The following is a 23,415-nucleotide window of genomic DNA, read 5'->3' as shown; positions in this document are numbered from 1 at the left end:
GGAAATCAATTTGGAACTGTACTCAAAAAAGGCACTAAACTGTGTATACCTTTTGACCTAGTGAAGCACTGCTAGTTATATATGTCAAAGAGATGAAGAAAGAGGGAAAGGAACCACAGGTACAAAAATAATCACAGCCGTACTTTTTGCTATAGCAAGGAATTGTAAAATAAGGCAGTGTCTATAAATTCGTGGAATGGCTGAACAAGTTATGGTATATGGTATATGAATGTAATGGAATACTATTATACTTTAAAGAAATGGTGAAAGGGACAGATTCAGAGAAACCTGGGAAGACATATATGAAAACTTGACACAAAGTGAAAGGAGAATGGGAAGAATTTATATAATGACCTATACATATGACATTTTACATAAAGAAGAAAAAAATAAATGTAATAATCCACCCATGTAATAATCAGAGGTTAGAAGATAAGGCACACTTCCCATCTCTTTGCAAATGTGGGGTTGGACTACAGAAGTAGACAGGACGCACGTTTTCAGACTTGCCAGTTGGTGCAGATGTCTTACTTGTCTATCCTTATTTGTTACGAGGCAGAAGGGCAGGGGGAGGGAGGGAATATGATGCCAAAAGAAAAAAAAGGGGGGGTATCAATGGAGCATTTTAAAAAACACATAGAAGAGAATGGAAGGAAGTCTGGTGGGAGGGGCAACTTTGAAGTGAGTATGTTGAATTTAGGATGTACTTTTAAAAAAGGAAAGGACCCGTTGAGGATTACAGTCTCTCATGACACTCCTATTGCTCTAGGACGACAGTGCTTCTGAGGTACTTAGCACAGCGGCCACAGAATCACCATGCTATGACCCATGCATGGCATCTTTCAAAAACACAAAATATACAAATGCACCTTTCTTACCATCTACAATGCAATGTAGTTGTTAGTTTAAGAAATGAGTAAGAATGAAGAGTTTGCATTTCTTGTTCATTTGGAAAACAGATCTTTTACCTAAAACAACTAAGGAGCAATGTTTTGTGAGAGAACTTTGGAATCACACAAAAAATTAACTTCTTAATTCCGATGATCAAATGATTAAAATAAAGGAAGAAGAGGACAGTGGAACTAATAAAAAAATGGGGAAGGAGGAAAAGTGATTTACTTTTTAATTAGAAATATCAGAAAGAATAATACATAAAATATGTGGTCAGTTCCCTGATATTTAGCAGCAGTTGTAGATATAAATACATCAGCTTGGTAACTCTTAAACGATGAATGATATACAAATAACAATAATAAAAAAAACCTATTAACTGACATTTAGAAGTTTAAGGTTTACTAGTGTTCACACTTTTCTTGATTCTTACCAGTGAGGTTGGACTGGGAAAAATTGCTTTTATAGGTGAGCTGCTGGTCCCACCACTGCTAGGTGGATTAATCCTTTTCTCCTTCTGGCGGCGATTACAAAACCAAACACGGATCACCTCCTTTTCCATATTCAGTTGATCAGCAATCATGGTGATTTCTTCCGAGGTAGGCTTTTGATTCTTAAATGAATAATTTTGGGAAAGAAGGAAATGCCTTTTTAAACTGCATGGCATGACAATATTTAATGAACAAAAAAGAGAGCAAAGGACTTAGATTGTTTGTACAATTAATACTTTTCTCCCTTTTAAATAAAGTATACACTTTCTTATATAGATGTGAAACTAAAAATAAGAAACTAGAAACTAACAGAAAAGATACCTCCAATATTTATATAATTAAATCTATTATATTCCAAATTATATTTTATTCCTATGTCCTAAAAGAAGAAATATATGAGTATTATAATGGAGCCATATTGAGAAAACAACAAAAATAAGGTCAAAATAACAGCTCTGATCGTGTCATCAGTCTGCCAAAAACTTAATTTAAAGGTTCCTTACTGAATAAATTAAGTCTGACCTTTTTTGGCATTAAATGTAGAACACTATGTGTGCTGAGTTGGGGAAGACATAGTTAACAATACGTATCAACAATGAATTAGAAATTCATTAGGGAGTTGCTACATGGAGTCCAAAGGGGAAGGTCATAATGGACTTGTCTGTTGTTTCAGTGAGGGCTTCATGGAAGAAGTGGCATTTGAACTGGGCTTCAAAGGAAGTGTAGTAATTCATTAGGTCTGGGGAAGAGACTGTTGTTCGTCCCTCATCTTCGAAGAACACCAATGACAACGATATCATGACTTGTGGGTGAAGTGGATTTAAGTGAGGCAGAGTTGCACAAAGTTGTCAGCCTCACTCTCTCTTCCACCGCCACTGAAATCCAGCGGCAGGACAAAAGTTAAGATGACTGGTAACGGCCTAGGATGCAGTGGGTGACCTTGGTGTATTCCATGCCCGACCAAACTCTAAGCACTCCACAGCACCTGCTTCTACTGCCTTCATGGCCATAGGAACAAATTGTTCTTATCTGCCCATTCTGCCATCTTCACATGCTTGGGGTAGACACCCTCCTAAGTCACTGATGGAATCTATTCAAGGCACAGATATTTACAGCATGCGTAAAGACACAGAGGCAGAAGGGTACAGATAGTGCATTCTAGTGACAGAATAGACCAGTTTGGCTACAGCATTAAATATGCGGATAAGTCTGTAACAGTAGGATGATGTATGACAAATTGTGGAGGGCCTTGAATGTTAGCCAAAAACAGATGGAATTTTACTCAGGAAGCAATAGATTACTGAGCAGAAGAATGAAAAGACCAGATCTATTTGAAATGAAAATTATTCTGAAAGGATGGATTAGGAAGGGGAAAGATAGGAAATGGGAAGATCTACTAAAAAACTATTACAATTGTATAGGTAGGAAGTATCAGGGGACTGTCTTAGGGGAGCAGCAATGAAATGGAAAAAAGGAGAAATGAGCGAGCGATGGTTTGCAGGTGAAATTGAAAGGACTTGGAATTGGTGGCATATGAGTGATGGCGGAGAGGTTGGAGCAAAAAGTAATTCTGAGGCTGTGAGCAAGGCAGAATGGGCGGACAGCGGTGAATCTGGCAGAAATATCGGAATCTGAAGAAGGCTTAGCATGGACTAGGAGGTAATGAATTTGAGTGTACACTGCAGGAGAACGGTCAGGGCTAGAGGCACAGATTTATGTAGCTTGTGCATAGAGGCAATCTATGAAGTCAAAGGAGTGAATAAGATTGCTAAGGGAAAGACAGTGAAGAAAGAGAAGAGGACCAAGGAAAAACAGCCACGTGAGTATGTCAGGAAGAGAAAGAAGAGCCGAGAAGGAGATGGAGAGAGTGCACTGTCTCTGAAGTCAAGGAAAGAGAAAATGTCCAGTAGAAGTAGTCACTGACCACATCAAAGGCAGCAAAGAGGTAAAGGAGGATAAGGACTGGAGAAGAAGGCCCTTGGATTCAATGACTGGGAGGACAGCAGTTCTGGTAGAATGATGGAGGCTGAGACCTGATAATAAAGGAGTGAGGAGCCTGGGGACAGCATCTGGTGTAGACAACTTCTTCAATCAGGGTAAGCAGTGAGGGTGAGGAAACAAGATGGGGTGGGAGGTAGATGGGGTAGAAAGGGCAAGGATTTTTTTTTTTAAAGGAGATCTGAACATGTTGGCAGAAAGATGGGAAGTAATCCATGTAGAGGAAAGAGGGTTGATGAGTCAAGAAAGGTCTCAGAGGAACAAGAAGGGAACGGTATCAAGAGTATGAACAGCGGGGTGAATCTTAGTGAAGAGGAAGAAAACTCTTCACAGGGAAAGAGAAGAAATCAGGTGGGAGGAATAAGGAGGGGCAAAGGCAGCTCACATCTTTAATCTTTTCAGCAAAGTAGGAAGCCAGCTTATCTGTTATAAGTTAAGGGAGATGGGAGAGGTCAGAGAACTTCCCTACCATAGTTTGTTCCAGGCAAACTGGACATCTCACTACTCCCCAAATATGCCATAACATTTCTTGCTTCTATACCCGCGTTCATGCTGCTCCCTTCATGCTGAATGTTGTCATATCCCCATCCTAATCCCCATAACCCCACCTACCCATCTCCAAGGCCCAACGTAAATGTTATTGCCTCTAGAAAGCTTTCCCTGATGCCCTCAACTAGCTAACTAGCTGTTCTCTCTCATTCCTCTGGCTCCCATAGCACTTTGTATCTGATTATGTAACTTAAACACATGGTGATTTTAAAAAATTACAGTTCTCTGCCAGCTTGTCTCCTCTCCCCATCACGAGTATTCCCTTGAGCCCGGGGAAGATGTCTGATTTATCTTTTACTGTGTACATCATCAAACACAGTGCTCTGTACAAAGCAGAGGTTCAAAATTCACTCCTGAATAAACCAATGATTTCTATGACTAACATTCAGATACATCTGCCTGCCTGCAAAGCAAAAAAACCAACCTCCAGGAAACTCTTCTCTAAGGCCACACGGATGTTGGTCTCTATGCTGGTGCGTTTCTTCCTCCTGCGGTTCAAACCCTCAATCCCCTGCCCTGGAGAATTCAGGGCACTTGGGCTAGAGTGTGTTGAATCAGACGAGAGGTTCTCTGTAAGAAAACAAATGGTGGCAATTGGCTTAGCTCAACATCTCAAGCTCTTGGTATGTATTAGGAAGGAAATGTAAAAAGCACGTGGAAAAATAGTCAAATATCCTAAGCTGAATTAAAACAGGACAAATCTTGAAAATCCACTTGTAGACTGGAAACTGTTCTCTTGGGTTGGGCACTACGTTCTCACAGAATTCTGTGAATGGAGAAGGCAAATCAGCCTTTCACACTCACTCCACAGAAGCCAGCAGGAGAACCAAAACACTCAAAAAATTAATTCTCGATCATCCTTGACATTTAAAGACTTTTCCAAGTGAGCTATCCTCCTCCTCTGTTGTCTCTGAAGGCTCTGTGGATGCTTAGCATGCCGTCTGTCTGTCTTTCATGGATGCTCACTGCTGAATGCGTTAGGGAAGTAGCATTCTAGAGAACACTGGACCTGGGGTCAGGAAAGACCCACACTCCCATTTCTATCCTTGCATTTGCTTGCTCTGTGATCATGATCAAATCCCTTGACCTCTCCGAACCAGAGTTTCCTCATGTGAAAAATGGGGATAACCATAGAATCTACCACGTTTAAGAATCAAATGAAATAATGTATATAAAATACTTTGCAAACCACAAAGTAATCTTATATTGGGGATCACTCTCTGATTCATATAATACTATCCTATTCTTAATTCATTACTACCATTGTTTTTATTTACTTTCCTTTGGTCTGTGGGTCAAGCTTTGGCATCTTAGGTGGACAAGAACAACAGTCCACACCCATCAGCCTTTCCTCAGCTTGACCTCCTTCCATCCTGTCGCTACTTCTTCTCACTCTAGGGCTCAGAAGAGTAAAGAATACAGGGCATTACTGTTGTTCCTCTTCCCCAACTCAGGTGATCAAGAAGGGCTCATTTATGGCAAAATCATGCAAAGTAAAAATTATGTTCTAAAAAAAAAAATCAATAAAAAAGGGACACAAATATAATTAAATCAAATGATGAAGAAAAGGAAGAACCATCTAAACAGACCAATAGGGTTGCATAGGGACTTATCAACCAATTCAGATAGTCCTGAAAGAACATAACAAGGAACACTAGAAGGATAAGCCGAGGTTTGTAACAAATGCCAAGATCAACAAAAAGAGCTTTTTGGGGGAATTATGGTGAGGCTAGAAGGAAGACCAAAGAGCCTCACCTCAGATGGATGGGATGTTTCATCTTTACACCGGGAATTATCAAAAAAAAGCACCACAGAACTGAAACTGTAGATAAGTGAGGCGACAGTAACACAGGCCCACATAACTTCCCTCTGTGAATTCAAGTCACTGGGCCAAGATAAACTACATGTCCTAATCTGTAGATGTGATTGCTAAACTGCCATCAGAGATTTTTTTTTTAAATCATGGTGAACTTGGGAAAAATGTCATACACCTAGAGAAGGGCAATGTCCTGATTTTCAAAATGGAAAAGAAGGCCAATCTGTTAGAGGTGGCTAATGGTGCAGTGGATAAAGTGCTCAGCCTGGAGTCAGGAAAACCTGAGTTTAAACCTGGCCTCAGATATTTACCAGCTGTGTGACCCTGGGCAGATCACTCAACCTCTGCCTAAGTTTTCTCGACTATACAAATGGGGATAGTATAGCACCCATCTCACAGGGCTGTTGTGAGGATCAAATGAGGGAATATTTGCACAAAGTGCTCAGCACAGTGCTTGGCACACAGTAGTCACTATATAAATGCTTACTACCTTTCCTTCTGCCCTTCAGACTATAGGCTGGTGAACTTGAGATCCATTCGTGACAAAATTCTACAACACAATTTGAAGATTACTCAGAAGGGAAAGCAGTACTCACTATTGGCTAGCATGGGCTCATCAAAGAAAACTTATGCTAGACTAATTTTACTTCCTACAAGCCTTTTCTCAGTGCTCTTCCTTTTTGATCCCTGGTTGGCCACCCACTCCCTGCTATTTCTACCCCTAGGCATTTGTGACAATGTTCTGTCCTGGTTCTGTTCCTACCTGTCTCAGAGGCATCTCAGCCTCCTCTGCAGGATTATCACCCATGTGTTCTAGTCACTATGCACGACATGGGGCTCTGTCCTGGGCCCTCTCTTTTTCTCATTAGTCTTGCTTAGTGATTCATCAGCTGATGCGATTAAGGATCATCTCTATGCAGATGACTCCCCCAAATCTGCATATCTAGACCTCACTTCTTCTTAACTCAAGGAGAATGCCTGCCAGTGATCACTACTTGGACGTCTCCCCAGCGCCTCAAACTCGCTAAGTCCAAAACGCAATTCACTCTGTTCTTCCTCCTAACTTCCCTGCCTCTGCTGAAGGAGGGCACTGTCATTCTTCCAGTCACCCCACTTCCCGACTTCAGTCATCTTCATCACTTCCTTCTGCATATCCAGCATGTTATTAAGTCCTGTAGATTCTTCCCACTTTATTTGTCTACATCCCTCCACTCGCAAGGCAAAGATCCTAATTCAGCCATGAAACAGTCTCCCTATGCTGCGTCTTCCCACTTCAACCCACCTCCACCAGCTGCCAAATGGATGTTCTAAAGCTCAGCTGGAAACATGCTTCTCCTTGTTAAGAAGCTTTCCTGGATCTTGCTGCCTCTCAGATAAACTATAAACTGCTGTGTTTGACTTTTACAGACCTCTACCTTGAAAACAGAGAAAACTCAATTTTCCTGACTACTTCCTCATTACTGCCCCTCGCTGTGCCCTGCACAGGCCACTCTGTCTCTTGCTCCCGGGTCCTTTCCAGGCCTCCCATCATGTGTGGATGCTCGGCTCCCTTGCTTCTCTGCCTCTTGGGAACCCCAGCTTCCTTTAAGGCTCAGACAAGTCTCCTCTCATGGTATCTGTATCCTCCACGTCTGGCACACAGGAGTTTGATAAATGTTTGTTTACTGACTCACTTGATTTTTTGGACAGGGTTACTAGACTTCTAGATCACGAGAATGCCATAGACACAGACTACTTGGATATCAACAAAGCATCTGGCAAAGTCTTTCATGATATCCTTGTAGACAAGATGGAGAGATGTGGGCTGGATGAGCAGAGATTAGTTCGAGTTGGTCAACCATTTGCAAATTCACCTAAAAGTAGTTATTGATGGATGGGTGTCAACTTGGAGAGAGGCCTTTCATGGAGAATCTCAGGGCTCTATTCTTGGTCCCGTTTTGTTCAACAATTTTTTCAACAATTTGCTGAAGGCAGAGCTGGAATGATTATTAAGAATGAAGATGAAATGAAGGTGGTATAGCTAACATGCTGGATGAAAGAACCAGGATCACAAACTAATCATGACTCACATTCATATAATGTTGTAAGGTTTACAAAGATTCCGACAAGCTAAAATGATGGACTACATCTTATAAACAAAATTTAAAAGGAATAAATACAAAATCCAGGTCTTCACTTAAAATCCAACCAACACAAACAATGCCGGAGTAGCATGGTTAAACATCAATTTATGTGAAAAGACCAAGGTGGTGATGGTAACTAAGTTTACAACAAATCTTTTAAAAAAAGATTGAGCAGTATTAGTGTACTCTTCTATTTAATGAGTCAACACTGATGTGGCTGAGGCTGCAATGAACATGAGAACAGTGTTGATTGTTCTACTGGACTCTGGTCACATCACCTCTGGAGTTAGCTGTTCACTTCTGGGCATCACATTTCTTGAAGGACACTGACACACTTGTGGGCATCTAGAAGAGGGTGCTAAAAGAATATAAAACTGTAAGATAAGAATTTGGGGTGCCTAGGCTGAGGAATATTTAAATGTGCAGGGATGGTATTAGATGCTAGTCCAAATGGTTAATAACTATTTGAATGGCTATAATCGAGCCAAAAGATTAGAATTGCTTTTCTTGGCCCAAAAGGATAAGTCTAGGACCAACAGGCAGATGTTGGGCACAATCTATATTTTGACCTGATTTAAGGAAAATCTTCCTAACAACTATAAGTGGTTAAAAGTATAATGGACTATGCTGCCTTGGGAGGTAGTGAGTTCACTTACATGCATTGCCAGAAGTCTCCATTGAACATTTATATACCAAATTATGAAATACGTGAGGACATTTTTACTGAGTAAAGGTAACGTCATGGTGTAGTGGACAGACTGCTAGACTTGAACCCTGACTTTGATACTGACTAGTTAGGTGACCAAGGGTAAGTCATTTAAGTTCCCTAAGCCATATCTAGGTTAGGAACAGGGTGCAATCAGTGCCAATGGTAGGTGTTCCCACATCATGAAATCACAGATCATGGGACCCGAGGTTGAAATACAGTGAGCAATGCTTATAGTCATAAAAATCCATTAAGAAAGTTATTTGTTCAAAAGTTTAAAAACAGATGCTTTCTTTATGGTCCCCTTCCACTCAACAGATATAGTGTATACCCCCAATCCAGGCTCAGAAGGCAATTATGTATCCCAAGTCCAACAGAGCAATGCTCTGACAGAAAATCCAAAGCCGCTGCAGTACAGTAAAACAGCTCCTTGATTGAGGCATTCATAAATTACGTCACTTCTCCCTCAATTATCGTGCTTGAACGCTTTGTGATACCAGTGATGCAATGAACAACGTATAGAATTCCAATTCAACAGCACCCATTGGCAACTCCCCTTCATGATGCAGTCACCCACCTGCGTCATTGAGCCACTTCTCTAGAAGGGGCTTTAACTTGCACATGTTCTTAAAGCTGAGGTTCAAGGCTTCAAAGCGAGAGATGGTAGTTTGGCTGAAGTCATTTCCATAGAGTTTGCCCATAGCGAGCCCAACATCACCCTGCACAACGAGATAGAGCAAAATGGAAGAGATGGGGGAGCAGGGGTGGAGAAACAGAGAGAGAGAAAGAGATAGGAGAAGAGAGAGAAAGGGGTGGGGGGAGAAAGGAGAGACAGAGAGAGGGAGTGAAGGGAGAGAAAAAGAAAAAGATTCAGCTTACTAACATTATATCCTTAACACTGAGGGTTCTCTCCTATATTTCTCCTAGATGAAAAAGCATTCTACTAGACTGGTTACAAATTAAGCCAATTAGAAATTAAAACTTGTTATTCAATATAACGGAGGTTCTTATCATGGTGACCAGTAGAAATGTGTTCTTTTCACTAAAGTCCTAATATGTAGCTCACCTGCACATAAAAACAAAACAAAAAACTCACCAAAACATCCATTGTATTAGGACTTGTATTTTAATATCTGTATTCTCTGATTCTTTCCTTCTTTCTCTCCCTCTTTCTTTCTTTCTTTCTAGACCGGGTCTCCCTCTCTTGCCAAGGCTGGAAGTGCAGTGGCTGCTCACAAGACCTATCCCATTGCTTATCAGCCCAGAAGCTTTGACCTAGTCCATTTCCAACCTGGGCTGGTTTTTTCCATCCTTAGGTAGCCTGGTGGCTCTCTGGTCCCAGGGGCTCACCACCATGGTGAAAGACTTAGCACAGAAATCCAATCAACTTTAAGCTTACTACAATTCAGAACTCCTGAGCTCAATAAATCTATGCAGCTCAGCCTCCTTCAGTAGCAAGGATTATAGGTGTGAAGCACCACACCTGCTACTTTTTTGAATTTGTTTGCCACTATCAGTACCATAATTGTGATCTTAAGCATTTTTTACTGGCTATCTAAAAAGCATTTCAGTCATTCTGACTTACCATTGGCTTTCACTGATGGAACTATGGAATTTAATTTACAGTACTGTGTAACTTATTTTGTTCTCAGACTGATTAAAAATGTAAGCTTCAGGATCATTTTAGGCATTTTTATCCTCATCAAATTTCCAATATAAATACCTCCCTTTAGCCTAACAGAACAAAAAGGGATCTTAGAGATCATCTATTCCAAACCCTTCATCTTACAGATGATGAAATTAAGGACAATGAAGTCACAAAGCTGGCTAGTGACAGAGGCAGGACCTTATCTTGTCTAAATCTAATGCTCTCTTCACTCTATGACATTGCCCCTATAGGCAGAGTATTATTCTCTTCTTTCCTGTATATTATTGCTGGCAACAGTGAATGCATCTATTTTTTTTTTTATCACAAAGTTTGGATTTCAAAGTTGATCCCTAAAAGCATATAATTGAAGAGATCATTTCTTTGACCATTAAAAGAATATATTCAAGAGCTCACAGTAGAGAGTTTTGACCCATTTAGTTATAACTTTCACAGAACTAGTAAACTTGGCTAACCTTTTGACAACAGTATCCTGAATGTATTATAAAAGATCTATCCATAAGCTTACAGATAGATCTTAAGGCTCTATATCCCTTGTGAACAGGGAAAAAAAGTAAAGAAAAAAAATTTAAACACTGGACACAACTAAGACTCAGAGTATTTAAGTGACTCATCACAAAGCTGGTACTGCAGAAAGCAGTCATATTTCTGATACAAAGTATAATAAAACGAACTCTCTATTAGTATTACCAGTTCTCAAATAATGGGGACAAAAGATTTAATTTTTTGATTATTTTCCAAGTCCTTTGACTTTGCTTGTTCCTACCTACTTGCCATCCTTTAGACATTATGCTATTAGCATCTATAGCAGGAGAGATGGGGAGGGGAGTACTTGGAGGGAAGAAAAGAAAACTGAAATGATTCCTTTTTTCTACTTGCTGCTAATTCTAATAAAAAGTTAGAGAGGGACAGTATTGAAGCTACAAGATTAAAAAAAAAAAAAAGGCTTGAGTAATAGCCAGATTTCAAATATCTATACATTATCTGGTCCCAAATAAACACTACATTTGGCAACTGACTATTGATTACTTTCTGATTAAAAAAAATTACTAACAGGTAACAGTATTATTCATTTATGTCTCTGTTTAATATCTGTTCTGCTGTATCATGTACATGTATATCTATGACAACTTTAGATGGCAAAGACCAGGTTTTATAAATCTTTCAGCACAGTGCCCGGCACACCAATTAGATGCTTAATAAATGGTTCTGATAATATTTTAGCAGCAACACATCTCTAAGTGCTGTGCAAGCACTATTTCAAAAATCTTCACAATATTCTTTTAAGGTGGGTTTGAAAGTAATAACAATTTTGACAAAAGAAATAAGTAAAACACCTGTCAAAATGCATGCAAGTTAGTGAAGTAAATAAAGCTATGTGATCATTTAACTAAAACTCTGATGATAAGGGGTACATCTGGTCAAGCAGGGTGTTTACAGCTCAATTAAAAAAAAGATGTTACATCTACTTATGAAATAACACTTTAGAAAATACGAATGAAAACAATTAGGTCACATTTTTATCAGTTTAGTTAACTGAGTTAATTTAATGTTTCTATAACTCACAATTGGCTTAAATCCTTTCTTATAAATTGCTTCACACAGGTGGTTCATGCATAAACTGAACTACATTAGATGTCTGGTAATTTTAGGGAAAAAAAACATGAAAAAGGAGAAAGACAAAGACTGAGTTTAGGAAATACTTAATGTTTCATGAGATTTAATGCTTCATTTTTCATGTGTTATAATAGGGAATGCATTCTAGTTACATAATGTCAATAATGTAGCCATATTAAATCTTAATAAGTTATGTAATCAGATAATAACTACCACTGAAACTACCTAATTATATGAGTATTTAATCAAAAAATGAAAAATTCTTTGATCAAATGGATAATATGCACATTTAATTTTTCTTTAGTAAATTGTAAGTAAAATAAAGGAAAGTAAACACATAAAACCACCTTTGATTATCTAAAACTGAAGTGTGTATCTTAAAATCTGAGGTTAATTTTCCCATCCTTTTCCAACTATGCTTTCTTCTTCTGATGCAGGTAAGGCCTGAGTATTAATACTTAATCTAGATATATTGGCCTTTGCAGCTGTGTATATGTGAGTACTTAAAAATGCTACTAAATAAAGTAAGGGTGCTGATGTGCCAGACTAATTTAGCAGAAGACAAAAGTTGGTTTCTTAAAATAGAAAAAACACACAAAGCAAACCACCACTGTAGGGAAACTCCTTTACATGAAAAGAAAAAGAAAAGCCAACCACTGCCACCAAGATTCTAGGTCAAATTCAACAGAAAAGCAAACTACTCTGGGTGAAAGTTAAATGCTATTAGAAGTGCACTAAATTAATTCCTTCAATTCCTTGTGTAACACTTAGGAAATGTGTATTTTAGTGCAATAAATAGTTGCTAACTCTTCAAAAATGTAAAATATTCTCTCAAATCACTAAAATGTCCTAAAAACAAACCAAGTTGTCCAGAAAGGTATATTAAGATCGTTCTGGATTATGAAATGACTTTTTAGTCAAGTCGCTTATTTTCTGAAATCCCAACTTCATAATTTCACTTAATTTCTGTTGCCAATGAAGTTAATTTGATAAAAAAAAACTACTTGCCCACCTCCACCTGACTTAAAGTAACTTAAAATATATATACAAATACATTCTACTCTTGAGGACCCTATGTTTGATTTCCCATGGGATGCTGTCAATCCTAGATGTTTTTTTCCTGGGGAGCTGCTGGTACAGTATTACACTTTTAAAAACAGTTTGGATGACATTTAAGTGGGGACTCCAACTTCAGACAATTGAATCCTTTGATGACAAAATATCAAGTCTTGTGATTATCTCAGGCAGGACAAATTCATTTCCTTTTCATTCTTTTTTTTTTTTAAACAAGAGGATCTTGCATTATTTCACATGAATGTCCATTTAGTTCATTTCTTTTCCTACTCCAAATCAAGGTATATAAGAAGTTAGACTCAGCCTCCTGTTTCAATTAATAGATTTCCTTTTAAGACCCATAAAATATTTGAAGGAAAAAAAAACTTGCTAAATTTTGATCACTAATATCATTCACTTATGGAATTTGGGCATTTCTATTCCTTCACAAACTACCCCCACAGCCCTGAGGGGAAAGAAGTTTCTTACCCAACTTTCAAAGCTTTCCCCTTTCTGGTCTTCTAAAAAGGAAGCCTGAAACAATCAATATCCTAATCCTTTGTACACAATTCAATGTTCTTAAAGGAGATGAACTTCAAATAGAAAAACTCTTGGAACACTTCTACAGCTCTGTCATCATTCACTACAATATTCTAAAAACAATGTACTGAGGTAATTATATTTATTTTCAGCAGCTATAGTTTTGATGGCAGCCTTCAGTATTTTGGTTTGTTAACTTCAGCTAGAAAATACAGACTAAATTGAGAGAGATGGTATCATTTAAAATCCATGAGGTACCAGAATAGAAAACAGAGTTCTTTAAAAAACAAAACAAAACATTCTTGAAGTTATCTAGAGATCTAAAAGGAAAGAATGTAAGGGAGAAGATACTAAGAAGGGATGTTTTACTACTATACCTGAGTGAATCCGAGTTTGATCCGTCTTTGTTTGAAAGTCTTGGCAAACTGCTCAAGCTCCTCCAGGTCACTGGGCTCCTCCAAGCTGGGTGTATCGATTCGCTTTGGTGTTGACTGGCTCTGCGGGAGTGTCTGAATTGGGGTTGCTGCTATTGTGCGTGTTGGGGTTGCTGGCTGTTAGACAAGGCACAGAAGAAGAAACACACACAGACACAGACAGAAACCTTCAAGTTTACTGTCACACAACGATGAAAGAAACTAACTAAACTAAATGTCAATATTCTTGGAGATGCAGATCCAGATCCTAGTGACAATAACTCATCAGGTCATTCCTCCTCCTTTCTCAAGTATTTAAGTATCTGGATTACAGCCTTCCTTTCCTCTCTAAATCTTAACTTACGCCAAAAGAGATTAATGTACATTGTTGTTTGTCCTTCATTTTCAAACAGAACCAATGACACCACAGGTTGATGTCTTGACTCGTGTGTGAATTAGATTTAAGTGAGGCAGAGTTGCACAAAGTTGTCAGCCTCACTCTTCCAGTCATCCAAGTTCAGTGACAAGACAAAAGTCAGAATGACTGGTGATGGCTGGGATGTAGTGGATGCCTTGGTGTCTTAAGTTCCTGACCGAGCTCCAAGTGCTCCCATAGCACCTGCTTCTGCTGGCCATCAACAATGTTCTCATCCACCCATTCCACCAGGAGAAGTCTTCACATGCCTGAGGTGGACACCCCTTCTAACCTATCCAATGGTTTGAGGTGTGTCAATTACCCTCAACTTGGTTTAGCATGCCTACTGAGATGGATTTACTGGGGTGTGGCTGCCGAGCATGCTACAACTTCATGGAGCCACAGGTGAGAGCTGAGTGCCAGGTAGACACCAAAAGTGGATGAGCAGCCCTGAAAAGGGCTTGATAAGCTCTCACACCAGAGGTGCTGGTCCTCCTTGAACACCCCATACACCCCTAATGTAGGTTAAGTGCTCTGCAGATATAAACAGAACATAATAAATATAATACAAATAGAATATAAACTTCAATATACATGTTAATATTCCCTCAAGAACTCTAGCCTCCCAGGTCCTAAGTCTACTCAACTCTCAAGGACTGCTCCTTTGCTCTACTTCAGATACAGGGGGACAACTGCACCCCTGATCTTGCTATTATCCATTTTCATGATCAAGAATACTGAAATTCCTTATCTGAGCATAACCATAACCATCACCCCAACTCTCTCTATGGCTTCTTCCTCCCTAGATCTATTTTTTGTTCTTACTATGACTTTTAGTCTCTTAACCTCTCTGTACTCTCCATGGCCATTACTTTTGTTTTACTGTCACTTTCTTCCTTCTCCAATCATTAGCCCATTCAACATCATACTGCCTTCTACCCTCAAGTCCTCTTCCCCATTGTTTCCTCACTGTTCATGCCTTGCCAAGCTCCAATCCCTGGATGACTTCTGCCACCTGCCTCCTCTATTCCTACTCATAAGCTGCTAAGTAGTGCTGGAAAGTCACAGAACCACACTGACCAGGCTAATTAGCCTCACTTGGGCCCCTGCTGCAGCAAGGCAGCACTTTTGACTTGTGCCTAACTGATTCTCTACCACCTTCCCCAAAAGATGGTCCAAACCTTCCTTGCCCTCAAGCTTTCCCCACTAAAGGACCTCATCCTTACAGTGTACTGAGAAAAAGACGACACTTGGTATGCGTTTCCTCTGTTTCTCTTCTCTATGTGATAAAACCCTTTATACAATCTTCTATCTTCTCTGAGGAAGAGGTGGCTCTTCTCTTTATCAAGGCCAACCCCTTGACACCATCCCCAGTTGCCTTCTTCAGCAAACTGCTCCCACAATTATTTCCCACTCTCTCCCTCTCTAACTTCTGTGGCACAGTGAGCAGAGTGCTGGGCCCAGAGTCAGGAAAACATGAGTTTAAATCCACCTAGGGCACTTAATAGCTGAGTGATACTGGGCAAGCCACTTAACCTCAGTTTGCCTCAGTTTCCTCAACTGTAAAGTAGGAATCAAAGCAGCACTTCCCTCCCAGGGTTGTTCTGAGAGTCTTTGTAAAACACTTAGCATGGTGCCTGGTACACAGCAATCTCTTACTAAATTCTCATTCCCCTCCCTTTCCCTGTTCTTTCTCCTGGCCACAAACATGTATATGTCTTCCCCAACCACCCAAAAGCCCTCTCTAGCCCCCACTTCCCCTCAGGCTATCATCCCGTATCTCTCTTTCACAGTCAAACGCCTAGAGAAATCCGACTACCTCTGTTGCTTCCACTTCCTGTCCTTATCCCCTCTTCTCAGACTTCTGCAGCCTCACTTCTCATTGAGACTGTTCTCTTCAAAGTTACCAAGGACCTCTTCATCACCAAAGTTATAGATTATTTCCTTAAATTGATCCTTTTTGGCCTCTCTGTGGCAATCTACACTGCTAACCACTCTCTCCTCCTCAGCACTTTTCCCCTGTCTGGGCTGTCATAACACTGCTCTCTCTTGGTTTCCCTCCTGCCTCTCTAACCACTCCATCTGGGTCTCCTCTGCTAGATCATCAGCTGTATCTCACCTCCTAAATGTGGATTACCCCAAGACTGTGTCTTGAGTCCTATTCCTTTTTTTCTTTCAACTTTATCTTGGTGACCATTCCTATCTCCCACAGGCTCAATTACTTTTTTGTTTGTTTTTGTGAGGCAATTGGGGTCAAGTGATTTGCCCAGAGTCACACAGGTAGCCACTGGTAAGTGTCTGAGGCTGGATTTGAACTCAGATCCTCCTGACACCAGGGCCAGTGCTCTATCCACTATGCCACCTAGCTGCCCCTCAATTACTTCTTCATGTAGATGATTCCAGACCTGAATACAGCCGGTTCTGTGACAACTTGTTTTGAGAACCTGAATTTGTTCTAACATGATAATATATTAGCAAACAATCTGAGCATTACTTAAATTTTGAGTCTGTCTATGTACGTGAGAAACAGAAAATTACACCACTTCACAATACCTCAACTCTTCTGACTCCCACAAATTTCAGGTCTTTTCCAAGGTGAATTCCTGTATTTACTGTCTATCTTGTGATACAGTAAGAGCTGGGGTTGGAAGAGGGCTTTTCAAGCCCCTATGCATCACTGCCTTCCACCATGGCCATGTCTGGAACTGTGGGGTTGCTCTCTTGCTAGTAAGTAGCTTTTGCTGGCTCAGGCCATGGGCACCAGGGCAAAGGTTGAGCAACAACTTAAGACTGCAGATGCCACCACTATTTATTGTACAACAGTATTTATTTATTTCTTAATCATTTAACATGTACATAAAAGTATGCTACTATTTTTTTTAAGAGTCAATAAATATTTATTAAGTGCCTACTATGTGCCAGGCACTGTGTGTTTTACTTTAAGACTAATTTTATTAGGTTCTTATCTTTTCATGTGTCACTGTTGAAGGTTTTGCATGTTGTTCCCCTAAATTAAGTTTTCCAATGAGCCCTGTGTTTTTCATTGTGCAATTTTGAATAGCCTCTTGATTGTCAGCAATGTACACGTCAAACTATAGCAGAACTGTCTCTAGCCTTAGCCCTCTACCTGAGCTCCCTCCATGCATCATCAACTGGTCAGAGTACATTTTTGACTGAATTTTCCAAAGGCACCCCAAACTCAAAATGTCTAAAACAGAACCCTTAATCTTTCCTCCTTTGCAAAACTCCCTTATATTTATTCTCCTTCTGGTCCTACAGATTTGCACCTCAGAGTAATACTCCCCTTCTCCTTCTCCACAGCATCTGTCTCCTTCCTACTCACACAGCTGTGGCTGTGGTTTAGGCCTTCATCCTCTTTTCCTGAGTCACTGTATCAGTTTCCTAATTTGGGCTCCCTTTCTCAGGTCTTCTTTTCCATTCCACGCTCCACAAACATGTTTTCTTGCCATGTCACTGCCCTACCCAAGCTCCTGTCTGGCACAGACACCTTTCCCAAACTTGCTTTCAATGTGTCTTTCCAGCCTTTTCATACATGCCTTCCCTTCGCACATTCTACCTTTTGGTCAAATGGGCCTTCTTGTTTTCTCTATGCATAGAACAGGCCATCCCCTGATTCTGTATCTTTACAGAGGCTGCCCTCCAAACCTGTAACACACTCCCTTCTCAAATCTGCCCTCTTCATTTCTTCAAAGATGAACTCATTGCTGCCTCTAACATGCAGCCCTTCCCGATTCCACTTAGCTGCTAATGCATCCTCTCCCTACTAATTAGCCTGTATTAGTTTTGTACATATGTCCTATATACATATTATCTTCCCCAGCAGAATATAAACTACTTGATGGAAGTCTGTTTCCTTTTTTTCTTTTGTCACCAGTACTTGACATATAGTTGTAATTTGTTTTGTTCTTTTTGATGTTGTTTTGTTTTTGTTCATCATCAGGAAGATGATGTCATGAAATGCAAGTGAATTGGATTTAAGTGAGGCAGGGCTATGCAAAGTCACTTTCTCCTCTGGAGCCATCTGGGTCCACTGGCAAGATACAGATCAGGACAACTGGAGATGGTCCCAGATGCAGTGAGAGACCTTTTAAGCTAAGGTCTTAGGTGCTTAATAAATGCTTGTTGATTGATTGGCTGATTAAAGGACTGAGACATAGCATACCTAGTCTTTAGTGTTACATCTTAAATGCATTAGACATATTTAGTGATCATAAAACACTTCTATTCAATATACTTTTAATCTACTATAAATAATTTTAGTCTTACTCTTTTTTTTCTTACCAATAAATCAGGTACATTTATTTTTCAAATAATCTTAAAATAGTTATAGTGCAAATGACCAATCAGAGGTAGAACATATGCTTCTGCATTAGTTTTATTTTTGAACACAAGTCCTATTCAGTTACTGTGGGCCCCATACTTTCCCTTACTTCTTTTCACTTGTGAATAACTGCAAATATATGCTGCAGTTAAGGATGGAATCTATTGCTGTGAATTTTCTCCTTTTTAAATTAACTACAGCATGAGGGATCAAACTTCTGGCCTGGGTCTCATTAGTAACATGCTCTATTAAAATGAATTTAACTTGCCCAGCTCTCTAAAGAACAGGGTAACACAGACAGTAAGTGTAGTAACTATTAACTTATCTTGAGCCAATGAAGAAAACACAGTTTAGATTCCCTTGTACATTGACACTTTATAACAAATGCTCTTCTGACTACATTTGGAGAAATAGTTTATCTCCTATCAGTGTTCTGTTCTGCACTCTCTCTGCAACATGGAAACATGGAGTGAAAAGTGGAAGTGATCCTCAGTTATAAGTCTCCATTTTATCTTCTCCAAACTCAGGTCAGGCGCCAACCCTAAGCAACAAAGGGCCAGTCCACCTTTCGATAACGTGGTAGCAACCAGGTCACTTTAGTCCCAGAAGTTTTAGACTGAAGCTGGACGAGACCCAGAAATGGTGAAGTGGCAATTAATAAGCAGGATTCACAGCCCTAAAATTTCTAAGCCATCTTGGGACTCTGAACAGTCTAGCCCTGGTGTCAATGGCTACCAGGCCACAAGGAGGCCAAAGGAACTCTCTTATAGGAGGGTGACAGTTTCTATATCCAGGTAAGAGCTGAAGGGCCTGTTGACATAATTGAATTCGTCAACTTTGTTTTACATACGATAAAGGGAGAAACAGGCTTAGAGGTTCATGGTCATAAGACTGATTAAACACAAAGTTAGTTAACTAGGAAGTAGGGCTCCTGACTTCCAGGTCAGTGCTTCTTCTACAATAACAAGCTGGTAGAGGGTGACTAAAGGTGAGGTGGAGGGGAAGGGCTGACGGATTGTAGACTTTCAACAAAGGACCAAAGCCAGTGATGGGCATCAAGTGTAATGTAAGTTTTCTAATTCAATTTATAATCTCCACTGCCAACAATATTTATGCTTTCTAGTTTACATTTTCTCAGTGTCTTAGAGTTTATGAGTTGCTTTTCTCAAAGTAACCAATGTTCACAATGGTGGGGAATTGAGGATTAATGCCTGTTGAAGAAAAGTACAAGTTCCCCCAAAATTTTCTTATGAAGTACTATGGGGTGCCATAGTGCACAAAGCACTGGGTCCAGAGTCTGGAAGACCTGAGTTCAAATCTGACCTCAGACACTTACCAGCTGTTCAAGCCTGGGCAAGTCACTTCACCTCTGAGGATAAATCATAGCACCAGCCTCTCAGGGTTGTTATGAGGATCAGATATAATTTGTAAAGTACTTAGCATAGCCATTGGAACATAGTAGGCTCTATATAAATGCTTATTCCCTTTCCTATTCTATTTTTCCTTCCCTTGGAGTGAAATTAGTTATTATGAAGATATTTATTACTCTTCAATATGGCTAGGAAATGGCTAGGGCTAATTCAACAATATTTTCCTCCACGGTCCATCTACAAAAAAACCAGTTAAGATCCAGATCCATGTGTGGTGCAAACATTTTTTTTTTTAAAAAGAGCTTTCTTTAAAGGTTAAGAGTCACTACCAACAAGAAGCTTCATTAATGACAGAGCTGACAAAATTCGTGATCTGAACTCTGCAGATTCCTACTTGCTGTGTGACCAATGGAGTTATAACATCATCTTTCAGCCTCCTTCTCCGCATCTGCATTCTCTCTGCACAAAACATGCATCCTATCTCAGTACCTCATACGGCGGTTGTGAGGCTCAAAAAAGGTATTACATATAAAGTGCTTTATAAACCTTCAAAGTGCTATGCCAAAAATCAAAGCACAATTCCCTTTTCTGAATATGAAAAATAACAACAAAAATCCAAACGTAATTCTTTGAAGGTTTTCATGGCCCATAATAACTTGTCAACATTCCTTTATGGGCTGATAGGTTTTACACATATTGTTCCTTAGATTCCCAGAATTTTTAGGATTAACTTTATCAGTATACTTCACATCATTACACAAACCAACAACCAACCAAGTCCAATAACCCAATAAGACAAAATGATTAGGGAAAGTAATAGCTGTGAAAGAAAACTGGGAAAAAAAATGAGGAAAAGGAAAAAAAGAAAACAAAAGAAAAGAAAAAGAAAACTGACCTGTGAGGTGAGGGTGATGCTTGGCTGAGACTGCAGGAGGTTGGCTTGGCTTTGCTGAGGTAGTTGTGTTAAAAGATTCTGCGCTTGTAAGAGGCCTGTAAAATGCAAAAGTTTTGTCCTAAGCATTAATACTGATATTGAACATTGGCAGAAAGAACAAGTGATAGGGAAAAACAATCTTTCATTTCATTTCCTCATATTATTATTTTAAATTCTTGGTCTAACAATTCACCCAACGCTCAATCAAATTAAATGTCATTTGTGCAATAAAATGTGGTAGGAGAACCGTAAAAAAAAATATCTTTTTAAGCTTGTTTTTAAGAAGGAATTCAGTAATTCTGTGTTGTACCAACTGACAGATGATGTTGTGGACAAGGCCTAAGTTAGGCCAGTCCAGAAATACAGGTCTGATGTTGGGAAAAAAAAAAAAGGCACCATGGATTATAAAATCATAAGAATACATTTCTGTGTTCAAAGTACAGAAAATGCTATTAGTCTACATAATTACCAAGTCAGGAACTCAGGAAAGTGTTCTGCAGACAGCCAGAGATTAGCAATAATATTACATTACACCAAAAGAGCATTCCCATATTTATATACCATAACTTATCAGTCATTCTCAAATTTATGTGCACCCCCTCAGATCCCCATTCCTTGTCATTTCAAAAAGAGCTACATTTTTTGTATATCCTTGGTTTGTTTTGCTTAGGACTAATCCACCCCTTAATCTACTTTACCGCTAATTCCCCTTTATCTTCCCATTTCCTTGTAGAGTGAAATGTATATATATATTACTCTCTGTCTGTCTCTATATGTGTATTCTTCCTTCCTTTGACCAGTTCAGATGTGAGGTTCAAGTGTCATCTCACTCCCTCTTTATTTGCATACATAACTACTTGTGTATCCTGATCAAGTGAGATAATTTCCCTTAACCTTTCTTTCCATATCCTCCCCTCTAACCCCCAACTCCTCCCACCCACTGTTTTTCTCTTTCCATTCTCCTCTTAAAATCATGAAGACATAACACAACCACTCCCAGACCCTTTATAATTAGATTCTCTCTATGATGCCCCCCCGCCATGATGATGAGTTGAGAAAGGACATAGGTATCATCTCCCTATAGTTCAATGTAGTAGCTTATCCTTGTTTAATCATTATAATGTTTGTTTACTTTTTTATATTTCTCTTAACTCTTGTGTTTAAAATTCAGAATTTCTAAGGAGCTCTGGTCTTTTCATCTCAAGCACTCTTCAGGTATGCTTGGAAATGCTGTAATTCATTAAAGGTCAATTCTCTCCACCCCACACCCCACCCTGTTGGGATTATACTTGGTTTTGCTGGGTAATTATTCTTGGCTGTTAAGCCCACATCCTTTGTCTTCTAGAATGTAGTATTCCAAGCTCTCCACTCCTTGAGATGATGGCTGCTAAATCCTGTGTGATGTTGGATACTTTGTTTCTTTCTGGTTGCTTGTAGTATTTTTTCTTTGACCAGGAAGATCTGAATCTTGTCTATAATGGTCTTAAACAAGTTTGGATTTTGGTGTTTCTTTTACAAAGTATGAAGTGGATTCTTTCTCTCTAACTTGCCCTCCGGTTCTAAAAGATGTTGGGAGTTTTTAAAAAATTTATTGAAATATAATGTCTAAACTCCAAAGGACTCATGATGGAAAATGATGTCTACATCCAGAAAAAAAACTATGGTATCTAAATGCAGATCAAAGCATATTATTTGCTCTCTGTCTCTCTTTCTTTGTTTCTTCTTTCTTGTGGTTTCTCCCATTGGTTCTAATTCTTCTTGACAACACGACTAATATAAAAATAGGTTCTGTATGAATGTATATGTAGAGCCTATATCAAACTGCATGCCACCTTGGGGTGGGGGAGGGGAGAGATGGGGAGAAAATTTGAAACTCAGAGCTTACGGAAGTGAATGTTGAAAACTAAAAATAATTAAAAGAAAAAAAGAAATATAATGTCTAGATTCTTTTTCTTGTGCTCATGGCATTCAGGTAGTCCAATAATTTTTAATTTCTTTCTTTCTTGATCTGTTTATCTGTTTTCCAGAGCAGCTGTTTGTACTATGAAATACCTTATTTTTTCCTCTATTTTTTCATTGCTTTATTGTTCCACAAAAAACAAGTATTTATACCTCTGGTGCCAAGCTGTTAATTCCTTTTCTAATTCATTCTTCCATATCCTCATCTCTTTTCCATTTTTTTCCCCTCTAACAGTCTCATTTTATTGATATCATTTTAAACTCAAAAAGAAAAAAAACCCCTCTTGCTTTATCTCTTTTAGTAATTCAAGTTGAATTTGTACCTAAGTTGTGCTTTTAGTCTAGACATGTGGTACAGTGGAAGATTATGAGAAATATTATTTCATAAAATAGCAAGACAATGGAGGGAAAAATTTGTTTGCAGAAAGCTTGGCATAAGACCCAATGAGAGCCTAGATGATCTTAAGGGCACTTATGGATAAAACTGGAAGGGAGAAAACAAACCACAAAAAAAAAATACATTTTTTTCCCC

The 23,415-nt window shown here is 39.2% G+C and overlaps 1 protein-coding gene across 4 annotated transcripts in view; it reads right to left on the bottom strand.

Annotated features, from left to right (window-relative positions):
* Positions 1-23,415, bottom strand: part of POU2F1 (POU class 2 homeobox 1) — a 243,365-nt gene that overhangs the window by 23,418 nt on the left and 196,532 nt on the right. For all 4 annotated transcript variants that reach the window (XM_027868601.1, XM_027868599.1, XM_027868600.1 and 1 more), the window contains exons 8-12: positions 20,886-20,980; positions 13,828-14,001; positions 9,152-9,293; positions 4,354-4,499; positions 1,325-1,504 (exon numbers count right to left, since the gene is read on the bottom strand). In XM_027868601.1, the coding sequence (XP_027724402.1) occupies positions 1,325-1,504; positions 4,354-4,499; positions 9,152-9,293; positions 13,828-14,001; positions 20,886-20,980 (737 nt within the window). The remainder of the gene's footprint in view (positions 1-1,324; positions 1,505-4,353; positions 4,500-9,151; positions 9,294-13,827; positions 14,002-20,885; positions 20,981-23,415) is intronic.

This window comes from Vombatus ursinus, unplaced genomic scaffold, assembly GCF_900497805.2.
Source record: "Vombatus ursinus unplaced genomic scaffold, bare-nosed wombat genome assembly UNPS02014789.1, whole genome shotgun sequence".
In the NCBI taxonomy this organism is placed as follows: domain Eukaryota; kingdom Metazoa; phylum Chordata; class Mammalia; order Diprotodontia; family Vombatidae; genus Vombatus; species Vombatus ursinus.
This window is presented reverse-complemented; position numbering and strand designations above follow the sequence as displayed.